General features: G+C 48.9%; 7 protein-coding genes across 7 annotated transcripts; 4 read left to right on the plus strand and 3 right to left on the minus strand.

Moving 5' to 3' along the window:
- Window positions 1-52: 52 nt before the first annotated feature.
- On the plus strand, window positions 53-1,120 carry M437DRAFT_88270 (uncharacterized protein; the record flags this gene model as incomplete). Its single annotated transcript, XM_041028788.1, has 1 exon — window positions 53-1,120. One exon carries the CDS (start codon window positions 53-55, stop codon window positions 1,118-1,120), a length of 1,068 nt encoding a protein of 355 aa, XP_040875755.1.
- Window positions 1,121-1,405: 285 nt separating this feature from the next.
- On the minus strand, window positions 1,406-2,341 carry M437DRAFT_58544 (uncharacterized protein; the record flags this gene model as incomplete). The annotated part of the gene is made up of 2 exons (XM_041023416.1): window positions 1,406-1,795; window positions 1,868-2,341. 2 exons carry the CDS (start codon window positions 2,339-2,341, stop codon window positions 1,406-1,408), a joined length of 864 nt encoding a protein of 287 aa, XP_040875756.1.
- A 518-nt stretch (window positions 2,342-2,859) lies between these two features.
- M437DRAFT_69667 (Adaptor protein complex beta subunit) lies at window positions 2,860-5,132 on the minus strand (the record flags this gene model as incomplete). The annotated part of the gene is made up of 3 exons (XM_041025323.1): window positions 2,860-4,689; window positions 4,739-5,002; window positions 5,094-5,132. The coding sequence occupies 3 exons, from the start codon at window positions 5,130-5,132 to the stop codon at window positions 2,860-2,862; spliced, it is 2,133 nt and encodes a 710-aa protein (XP_040875757.1).
- Window positions 5,133-5,482: 350 nt separating this feature from the next.
- On the plus strand, window positions 5,483-6,163 carry M437DRAFT_58518 (uncharacterized protein; the record flags this gene model as incomplete). Its single annotated transcript, XM_041023410.1, has 3 exons — window positions 5,483-5,596; window positions 5,671-6,029; window positions 6,085-6,163. 3 exons carry the CDS (start codon window positions 5,483-5,485, stop codon window positions 6,161-6,163), a joined length of 552 nt encoding a protein of 183 aa, XP_040875758.1.
- A 155-nt stretch (window positions 6,164-6,318) lies between these two features.
- On the minus strand, window positions 6,319-7,240 carry M437DRAFT_58755 (uncharacterized protein; the record flags this gene model as incomplete). Its single annotated transcript, XM_041023449.1, has 2 exons — window positions 6,319-6,513; window positions 6,566-7,240. The coding sequence occupies 2 exons, from the start codon at window positions 7,238-7,240 to the stop codon at window positions 6,319-6,321; spliced, it is 870 nt and encodes a 289-aa protein (XP_040875759.1).
- A 420-nt stretch (window positions 7,241-7,660) lies between these two features.
- Window positions 7,661-8,069, plus strand: M437DRAFT_58600 (uncharacterized protein; the record flags this gene model as incomplete). Its single annotated transcript, XM_041023423.1, has 3 exons — window positions 7,661-7,708; window positions 7,776-7,903; window positions 8,027-8,069. The coding sequence occupies 3 exons, from the start codon at window positions 7,661-7,663 to the stop codon at window positions 8,067-8,069; spliced, it is 219 nt and encodes a 72-aa protein (XP_040875760.1).
- Window positions 8,070-8,871: 802 nt separating this feature from the next.
- M437DRAFT_88276 (uncharacterized protein) lies at window positions 8,872-9,765 on the plus strand (the record flags this gene model as incomplete). Its single annotated transcript, XM_041028789.1, has 1 exon — window positions 8,872-9,765. One exon carries the CDS (start codon window positions 8,872-8,874, stop codon window positions 9,763-9,765), a length of 894 nt encoding a protein of 297 aa, XP_040875761.1.
- Between the last annotated feature and the right edge of the window lie 1,221 nt (window positions 9,766-10,986).

Raw genomic sequence — 10,986 nt, forward strand, 5'->3', positions numbered from 1 at the left:
GGAGAAAGCATCGTATCATGAAGATAGCTATTCACGCGCTCCAATTGGCGCCATGGAAACTTCATTCGAGAGAGAGGTCAGCAACAAGTCGGCTTCCCTAGAAGCAGATCTGAAGAATATGCCAGGCGAGGGCGATCTGAAGGACATGCCGGGTGAGGGTGATCTTTCTCCAACTGTGGGTAAGTTCAATAACAGCAGTATGTGGTACAAGCAGCCTGCCAGAAGCACGTTTTCTGAAGATCACCAGAAGACAGATGAGAAAGAGCTTGATCAACCCGCCGCGGTCTTCGGAAGTTCTCTTGATGCAGAAGCATTCGATTCTGTCAATCCGAGCGTAACGTTGCCAAAGACCGTGACTTCATCAGAAAATGATACAACAACGAGTAAATCAGAGACTGAATCTGAAGATGCATCTTTAACACCACAACCAAGCGCATCCATTACTTGGGCCAACCCTGCTCTTTACAAAGTCATCGCCTACGACTCCAGCAAAGATAGCATTACTATCACTACCACACCTTCCAACTTCTCGGAAAGCGAGGACCCTATTTCAATCCCTCGTGCTGTCTCTCAGCTTTCCCAGACAGCTCGTTTCTTGCCGCATCTTGCATCATCACAGAACGAAGGTTTCCAGGTGATTCACGCAGAGAAAGACTTCTTGATACTGCGAAAAGTCTATACGGATCCCCATTCTCAACCTCCATTGTATGATGGCGATATCAATCCTGTAGACGGTACCACAAAGTTTATTCCAATGGAGCCGGCTACTGCACGTTTCGCTTCTCCTACGGGTTTTGTCAACTACGAACCTATTTTTCCAACGGAACCTGTCCGTGAGCACGCAGACGCATCGAACTTATCATCCAATACTCCAACCCATGAGCATTCGAAGATCCAGCAGCAAACATATCATCCAAATTCGCATGACTTTGCACAGCCTTGTGAGAGACGGTACGCACGCTCATACGAGAAATACCGCAGGGAAAAGCCTCGTCGCTGGCGTCGTCGCATCGCTTGGGTTCTGAGTGTCGCTACAGGCACAGCAGTATCTACATATGTTGTCGGAGTCTCTGGTGAGCTTGCTCGACCCGAGAAGTATGTTGTGCAATCAGCAAAGTAATTCAAAGCTGTATTTCTAGCTTGCTGCTACATCGGTATCTCAAGCTACGAATAGCCTTTCGTCTCTGTTCTTACTATTGTTGTCTATGTAACTCGTAGCTAATATATATATAATCAAATGAAGTACACTTCGCTCAAGCAATGTGGTTGAATTAAGTTGTGAATAAGTGATGCCGTCTTGAAGCCATGCCACCTGTTTTGGAGAAAGAAAAGGTATACATCTTTTTCTAACGAAACTCTCCATGTTCCACCAAGACTGCCTCTGTATCTTAATATCTTCTAAGGTTTACACAGCAGCCAAAGCAGTAGCAACACAATACTCTCCATCATGCGAGATGCTCAATTTTACAATCTGGCCTTGGAGATTGTTGAAAGCGTCTTCTGCTTGTTCTTGTTTGCGGAGGCGTTTCATCTCTTCTTCTAGTTGAGATTGTCTGGTTTGGGGTTCGGTTGGAGCGTGCTGTTGGTCTGGAGTTTGGTTGTGTTGCTGTGCCTCTTGTGGTGCAGATGAAGTGGTTGTTTTTGGGTCTTGGTCTAGGAGTTTTGTGACGGCGTTGAGGTCGAGGATGCCGTTTTTGGATAGAATTGAAGAAGTGGGAGCAGTAGCAGTTTCTGGCTCGAGGGTGGTGGGTTCTTGCTGAGGCATATCTTCCTTTCGCGCTGTATGCCTCGACAGCTCACCCTCCTCTCCCCCAGCACCACTTTGTCCTTGCCCTTGCCCCTGCAACTTCTCAATCTCATCCCTAACCTCCCACCTCCTCCTCAACTTTCCAAACACCTCTCTCGCATCCTCATACCCCTTCCCCTCACCCTCATCCCTCACAACACCAAACGGTTGTTTCGTCTTTGCATCCTTCCTGATCTCCACATCCCTCAGCATTAACCTTCTCTCTGCAGCATACGCCTTGATAACAGCTTCTTTAGCTGCCCAGCGTGAGGCGATGTATCTTGCTGCTTCGTTTGCTTGTTGAGTGTTCCAAACCCTGGATTCGGTGCCAGTGCTAGAGATAGAGCGTTGAGGAGGAGAGGGAAATCTCCGCCAGAAGACGCGTTGTTCAGAGGGTAGAAAGGTTTTGTCGAAGAGTTTGAAGAGAGGGGTTGAAGATGAGGTTGCCGTAATCTGGGTCACTTGGTGGCTTGAAGGAAAGTATTTTAGAAAGCGTGGGTAGTGGCAGATATCGGTGCCTATACTCAAAGTCTGCGGAAATGGTCGTGGTGGCATTTTTCCTATGGTCCAGTTTGCGATTCTTTTTTGGTGGTTCGTTTGTACGATGATATGTTTGGTCCAGGGCGAGTTGACAAGAACTTTTTTTTGATGTTGTGGCGTTTCCTGTCTTGGGTTCGGATTATAGCTTGATGGATGCTGACTGCTCTTTGGTCTCTTAATAAGAAAGAAATGTCCAACTTTTCCAGTGGATCGTAAATTCGTTGTCATGTAAATTCTAAATGGTCCTAATTGAGATGTTCTTCCTTCGAAGGATCTTCCATCGGCTTCACAGCCCCGAAAACCGCCGATCTTTTTGGCATCAAACATCACTGCAGTCGACACCTTGGACTATACATATCTTTCAAATCGATTTCGATTGGAAGAGCATTGCAGAACTTGATGTAGTGCTTCTTTGAAATCAGAATCAATGTCAACGCAGTCGAGCTACTTTCGGAAGGCAAAGTATAACAATACTGGCAGATGGAAATATATGTACATTAAACTGAAAGGATGCTTATTCTATATCACATTACCTAGAAGCTCAGAAGATCTCCGTTATCATTCCCCACAGTAGGCTGATAGACTTGCTGTGGCTGGTTCTGGTTGACAACGAACATAGTCTGAGGCCCTTCTCCACCAACTGGCGATGCATAGCCATCATCATTCAGCGCCATGTTTGCCATCTGCTGGCTTCCAATAGTAGAAAAGTACACATCTGCTGCGTCAACGGCCGCAGCAAGATCGCCGTTAGCAGCATGCGCGTTGCCGTTTTGTCGCTGCTGTACACCCATGGAAGTCATCTCAGTCCAGTGCTTTTGTGCGTCCAACATGGCCTGGTGGCTAGGCAATCTATGCTTCTGCAATGCAGGACTCTCTGGTACGATGCGCGGGCGAGCAGACCGGAAGACTGACTTGATAGGCTTCAGATAGATGGTTGCGAGCGAGCCTACCACCAAGCACATCTCTTGCAGGGTGAATGGATCCAATTTTTCTGTTTCGGCCGTGATTGGTGGCTTCTCTCCCATGACGACTTGTTTCGCCGCCACTGGGTCTGATGAGAGGAGACGCCAGTACATGTAACCTCTATCGCGGAGATCGGGATTGTCTGTTTCCTCAGTGGCCCATTTCAAGACCTTTGGCACAAGTTCTTGTCCCTTTTTTGGCCTTTGAATGAACAACTTGACTGTCGCTGTTAAAAGTGCCAATTGTACCTCATGCGTCTCGTCTGCGAATGTGTACAAAAAGTCGTCCAGAAGAACATCGCTGTTGTCAATTCTGTCGGCGTACTGTCCAATAATCCAGATCATAGCAGCCTTTGCCTCAGGCTCGTCCAATGAATCGAGATTCTCACATAACGTGCTAATGATTGACTCGTACTGATTAGGGTATTTGCGGAAGATGTTACGAATCACCACGGTCGCCTCTTGAACGATGTAGGAAACCTTTGTTGCAACGAGCTCCAGAAGCGTGTTGATGCAAAGTCTTGCCGCTGGTTCAATCTTGATGGCCAGCTTTCCAATAGCGCGAACAGATTTTCTAACGAAGTGAATGTCGATTTCGGTTGCATATTCTCTAAGCTCGTTCAAAACTTCTTTAATGTTGTCCTGAGTTGCGAGCATGAAGATGAGTTCCAGTTTGGTAACTTTTACGTAGATGGGGTCGTTGTACTTGCAGAAGAAGACACGGATGTCGTTCTTCAGGATGTCAGGTCTTCTTTGCAAGATCAAAAGGGCGTTTCGCAAAGCCAGGTATTGGATTTCGTGACCCTTGGAGAGTAATGTAACCAGGGGAGGAGAAAGCTTGTTCATCAAAGCTGTGATGGTCTTTTCATCGGCAATGTAATTCATGAGGTAGAGGATGAGACGGATACAGCCAAGGACGACTGCCGAGTTGGTGTGAGAAAGGCGAGGAGTGATGCGCTCGGCCAACATGGAAGCCTGTCCAGAGTCCTGAGGAACGAAATTCATAAGGGCTTCAAGAATATATGTCTGGTTCCATTCGGAGGTTTCTGCTAGGATGGAGGCAATCTTGGAAGCACTGTTGTAGTCGATTGTAAGCTTGATGGACTCGCTTCTCTCCCAGATGTCAGTCAAGGAAGCCAGAGCACTCGAGACAACAGTGGGGTTCTCGTCCCTCAGCATATTGTTCAGTCCAGTGATCAGATCCGAGTTTTCGACCAGAGCCTTGTCGTGATCGTAGAGTTTGGCGACACAAAAACAAGCAGTTTTGCGCACGTATGGATCGGCATCTCGCAGGAGGTGCTTCGTAGGGGTAACGGCGGCTTCGACGAATTCACGAACGTGAATATATGACATTGTTCGCAAAGCGAGGGCTCGTACGAGGGGATTTGTGTCTTCCATGTCCTAGACTTGGTCAGTTGGAGGATTGAGGAGGGTGATGGATTTGACGGACCTGGACAAGATGAGGTAGAGCCTTGAGGGCAACTTCGGGCTTTATCCTGGCGTAGTGTACGAGGTATAGGAAGCACATCTTCTTGATTTCCAGACTGGCAAGGCCCATGACTTGGATTACATCGGGGAAGAGGGCGATCATGTCATTGTTGCTCATTGTCATGTTTGCGACAATCTTCTTGAGGGCAATCTTCTTTCCGAGGTGGCCCTTGTCCTTCTTTGCACCAATACCCTGCAACTCTTGTCGTAGCTCGGCGACTTTGCCCTGTGAATTGCGAAAGACTGGTAAGTCTTGGTCGAGACGAAACATGGGCACAAACATGGCTCAGGAGGGGAAGGGTGTCGGGGCGACTCACTCTAGCAAAGAGCTTCGCATCTTGGTTTCCTGCGCTCATGGTGGGAAGGTGGTAACAGGGAGGTCAAGTAGACCAATCCCAAGCGGTCGTTGGTGTGCCCCTCTTCTTGGTATCACTCGAATTCCGTGTCGCGTGACAGTATGGTGTGTAGGGCGGTCGGTCGAATCACCGTAGGAGGAAAGCCGAGAAAGGGCGGGCTCGAAGAAGTGGATCAAAAGAGTGGATGTAAAGGTAAATTGGAAGATGCTCATCAAAGTCGCCGGTCAGGGAGTTGCGATCCTGGGGAAGCCAGCCGGGACCTCAGCACTGCTCCTGCCGAACTGGCGCAACCTCGATACAATCCATCGCCGAACGCATCGCACCTGCCACTATCAGAAACCCAAACAGACATGGCCGTCCCTCCACCACCGCCGCGATGGGTCGTTGACCTGAACGCCCCTCCGACTGCGAAACCCAAGACCTCGAGCATTGCTGACCCACCAGGCTACACTGCTCCAACAACCGTCACCAGCTCAAAGGTCCGACTGCCTGCCTCCCTACCGTCGCTTCCAACCCCACTAATTCCTTCTAGTCCAAGTCATCTAAGAATACTGTCGCCCAGACGTCTGCTCGTAAAGCTCCTACAACCGAAGAGATGGACACTTTGAAGCTCAAGAAGGCCTGGGAGGTCGCCATCGCTCCAGCCAAGCAGCTGCCTATGAACGCTTTTGGCATGTACATGTCGGGCAACAGTCTTCAAATCTTCAGCATCATGATGGTCTTCATGCTGTTCAAGGGCCCTATTCAAGCCCTCATCAACATTCAGAATGTCTTTTCCCGCTTCGAGACCGAAGGCACTCGCGATCGCTTGATCATGGTCAAGCTTGCCTACGTCGCATGTAATTTCCTGGCTCTGGCACTCGGTATCTGGAAAGTCAATGGCATGGGCCTTCTGCCGTATGTCTTTGCTTCATCATAACTCATAATGGTCCCCTCGCTAACATGTCATCAGAACTACCCGGTCCGATTGGCTCGCATGGGAAACTGCCAGAGAGCCAATTGCAAGAGCCTATCCCAGCTCTTTGTTATGATTCATATGATTGCTTTCATACACTCTTGGCTAAATCACAATTCAAGATTCGTATATTGTGTCGATGCCCGTGCGTTTCTGGTACCGGACTTTATCTGTTACAATGATGAAGAAGAGTATTTATGTACAAATCTCATAAGATGGTCGTTGCATCTATTATAGCTCCTTCTCCTTGGTGGCAGCGGCCTTAGCCTCTATTTGAGTCAAGGCAGATCTGCCGGTCTCGGGACGGCCATGGACAGCAGCCTCTCCACCGACGGTCGCAAAGGCCTTGTGGAAGACCCACTCGACGGCGTGCTCTACAGGCTCATCAAACATGTAAGGAAGTGCAGGGACGGCGGCAAGACCCAACTGGTATCATGGGTCAGCGACTGTGAATCTGGTCAGAAGGAAGGGTACTTACACCAATGGGACCCCATGTTCGGAGCTTGACGTTCTTGTTGTCTTTCAAAGCTTTGCCGGCGTACTTCACAATCGAGTGAATAGTGAATGCAGGTAGACCCATACTAGCAATACCCTGGAAGATGGCTCTTTGCGCCGTAACGACTCTGTAATCCTCGATGAGTGGCACCTTGCCAGGAGTGGGCTGAGTAAGAGTACCAACAGCAGCTGCCACAGGCTTGTCGCTGCTTGCAACGCTTGAAGCCTCAGTAGAAGCGTCGGGGTTGAGGACACGCTGATTGCGGAGGTAGGCCTTGTAACCCTCGTACGAGACATCACCAATCAGATATGCCCACGAGACACCGTATGCACCCTTGACGAGGTAAGGGTGAGCAACAGGTCTGAAACTCTCGCCGATATCACTGGTATAAGCAACGTAGCGATGAGCCGACATCAAGATGGTGCGAACTCTCGAGGCATAACCAGCGTAACGGACAGAGCTCTCGGTAGACTCAGCTGCCTTTCCTTCGTACATAGTCTCCCATAGCTTCTCTTCATTGTCCAGGGTATCTTGTAGGGCCTTGGGGAGTCTCTTTCTGGGGAGGGGCTGGGAGTAGTCTGGTCTATCCTCCTTGCGCTCTCTTGGAACGTCGTCAAAGTTGAGCGGCTTGGTGTTGGTGTCCTTGTCGTTAGCCATGGTGGCAGTGCTGTCTTTGTCTATAGAGTCGACGGTGGTGCTGTCCTTGTGGCTGGGTTGCGAGGGAGTGTTGTCTTGAGGATTGGAGTTGACGGCAAGAGAGAAGGGATTTGCGCAAATACTCCTAGGAGACATGTATTGGTATTTATCTAGCTACCAAGCCTACCAAGCTAATAGCGAGTCGCAAGGATGAACTCAAATTACCTCATAGTACCGACACCCGAATTATGCAAGGCACAAGTTTTACGAATACGAATCTTGCAAAGCACAACTCTGCGGAAGGAGCGACCGACTGGGGTGCCAAGACTTGGATCCGTCGCAGCTTCCCTTGTCCAACTCGTCCTCACAGCAAGTGAATAGCGCCCATACCACATCGCCTTTCCTCCCGTCCAACCCCGTCAATCCCTTCTCTCCGTCAAAATGGTTGTTATGTACAACATCATGGGCCGCCAGGTCGGATCCCACTACGTATGCGCGCCACCCGACACGATCCTCAACTTCCGCACGTCCAGTCATTGACAAAGACCATCAACAGCTCGCCCTCGGTATCCTCACCTCCCTCTTCGCCGGTATTGGTTACGCCTCAAGCGGTGGTGCCAAGAAGGTCACTGGCTCTACTCCTCCCATCAACGCTTCATCCAAGGACGAGGCCGACTTCATTCAGTACGTCGCCAACCCCATATCAGAAAGAGCAAGGAAAATCGGTCACTCGGGTCATCGGCGGCCAGATGCATTGCAGTCATACAAGTCATAGAACACATACTGACGAGTCGTTCTCTCACACAGGCAATTCCTCAAGGAAAGCGAGAAGAAGGAAGCCAAGCACTAGATTCTGGACGCCAGGACATTCATATAATTCGAAAGTCAGACAGAAAAGCTATGGGAATTACGAGTCAAAGCCATCTCGTGTGTATATATACTCTGCACCGATGTCCCTCTCCACAAGAGCTGCGAGCCCGCGCTGGGGATGTCGTTTGAATTGATGAAACCCCGATTCAAAATCACTCTTTCGTCTACCTTGACCTGTACCTGACATGTGCCTGACGAGAACTATCACACGCGTTCACTGACTACGACCGGTTTCCCGTTACCTTCGTCTCATTTTTTCTAGACTACGGCTGCGCCTTCAGCAGCTTTGTAAGTGAGTGGTTCGTTTCAACCTTACCTCTGCTTATGCGGTCCAATTTTCTGTTGACGACTCCAAAGCGCTGAGCATCTTGCCCAGAGTCTTTGTAGTCAAAATCTTGACAACCAAGGCCAGCCTGTCACAGCCTTTTCCTCAGGACCCGATATTCCCCGCCATCCTATTTAGGCAAAACCCGTCGTTTTTCAGACGTGGTAGCAACTAAGTTTATATCGCGGGTCATGTGCCCAGTTGACTGTCTGGCCAAGCGTCTCAGTATTCTAGGCGCCATTGACATAATTTATGTATCCACTCTTCTTGTTAATAATAAGTTCAACATATTCGCTTTGTTTGAGGCACTGCTGGTTTTAACAGTCTTTGAGGTACATAAGACAGATCATCCTCTGGCCACATTGACAATAGATCACGGACACAGCTCATCATCGTTGATTACTCCATCTCTGGCACTTTGCGGACTTACCGGATGCCACTACTCACCAACATCAACATGAGCAAGAAGACTCTTGTCCAGGACCACCTCCGGATCTATCTGGATGGCGAGCTACACAATGAGGGCAACTATCCATCGCAACACTTTCGACCTGGCCAGAAGATCAAAGGCGTCGCCAGCTACTCTCCCTCCACTGAAGTAAAAGTCCACACCATGACTATCATCTTCAAAGCAACCCTCTACAACGAAATCGTCGAGTCGGGACAAGCAAACTACGGTTCCGTCCGCACCGGCCACCAAAGCCTTTTTCGGTATGAGAAAACCATTCTTCAAGGTCCTCACAAAGTATCTCCAAAACCTCACGAATGGCCTTTTGAGTTCGAGTTGCCGGAGAGGATCAAAGTGCCTTTTGTGGCAGAGTTGCAACCGGTGCCGCCGACTTGGAATGTTATTTCTGCGGCGAAAGTGCTGTATTCGTTGAAGTTGTGTGTTAACCCGCATAGAAATACCAATTCTATGCAGATTGAACGCGATATCAATGTTTGGCCATTCCAACATACGGAATTACCTGTCCCAGAGCCAGAAACGACCCTTCTTATGGACGCTGCTGCGGAAAGTCAAAGGATGATCCCAATTACGCGACGAAGGTCTTCTACACTGAGTTTGACTCAACAACTTTCGCGTAGACGTTCTTCTACTATCAGTGTGCCTGATCCTCTTCAACTCGCAATCTGCATGCCTACCTCCTTAGGCGCGTGGCAAAAATTCGACATCAAATTACTCTGCCACAACTCCACCACTTCAGCTGAAACGCTTCCCTCCTTGACTCTCCAAACCTGCGAGCTTGCTCTAAAAGCCCAAGTCTCATTCACAACCAACACCACCACGATCACCTCCTCCGAAGACCCAAAACCCCCCTCAGTATCCCCATTGCAAAATTCAAGTTACTAGGAAAAGGCCTCGAAATCCCTACTTCCGCAACACCAGTAACCGTAAAACGAGACATGACGCTCCTCGACATGACACGCAGCCAACCCACCCTGCTCGTTCCCAACTTTGCCATCGGAGCGTTTAAACTCTGCTATGTTCTCGAAACAACCATCACGCTCGAAAACCCGCAGACCAAAAATGTGGTTGAGAGAAAGGCTGAAATACCGTTGAGGATCTTGCCGGGTGGGTTGGAGGAACACAGAGGGGAAGAGGATCATGATGCCCCGCCGGGGTTCCATGAGGTGATTAGTCCGCCTGGGTATGAAGATGAAGATGGGGTGCTGTGGCAGGGGATGGTGAGGCAGAGTCCGGCGTATACGCTTAGTGCTTGAAAGTGGGTCAGGGAGACGCAGGGAGGGAGGTTGGATAGAGTGTTTAGGAGAAGGGGCGTACGTTGGAGAGGCGTGCATGTATAGACTACTGTATCACAATCATGTATAGATAACTGTTTCCGGCAACGTATCTGATATTCAATCTGTTTCGGTCGGAAGCAACTTCACGTATTCCAGCCATCTGTACTGCGCTCCCTGCCACTATCAATGTCCAAAGCCAGATGTTGCATGACCCTGATCGTAAGCTAGCATCAACATCAAATTATGCTACTCACTACATCAATTGCGTAGTTGATGTTCGAGAATACAAGTCGCTTTTCTCCATCTCCTCTACTACACATTGTCATCTATATGGATGCCGTCTGAGCATACCGTAAAAGTCACGTCCAGACCCTCTGGCGATACTTGACACAGAACACCAGAGCTACATTCCCAAAAACAGCCATGGCAAAAGAACAACATCTCAAAGGTAGCAACTTCCAGATAAAAATCGAAAAATTATCTCAAGAGACCCACGTTGGTAAACCAAAACTCATACCAAACTTGAGACAAGATTGTTTTTGGGTCGATACCTCCGGAAGACAAGAACTATCAAGAACCAAGGCTAATCGGGCGAAGACACCTACAATGCATACATGCTCCAAAAGACAGAGACCAATATCACAAACGATGCACCAAGAAGAAAAGCAGGTAGAAAGGAAGATGGATATTCAGAACAAAAACTATGCGCAAAAAGGGGGGGCAAAAACATCGAAAACGGGGGAATCCATGGAAGCAGAATAACAAAGAGAATCCGCTCTTGACAATTGACAGGAAGCAGATAGGTATAACCAGAAAGGCAAAAAAAAAA

The sequence above is a fragment of the Aureobasidium melanogenum genome (assembly GCF_000721775.1).
Source record: "Aureobasidium melanogenum CBS 110374 unplaced genomic scaffold scaffold_29, whole genome shotgun sequence".
In the NCBI taxonomy this organism is placed as follows: domain Eukaryota; kingdom Fungi; phylum Ascomycota; class Dothideomycetes; order Dothideales; family Saccotheciaceae; genus Aureobasidium; species Aureobasidium melanogenum.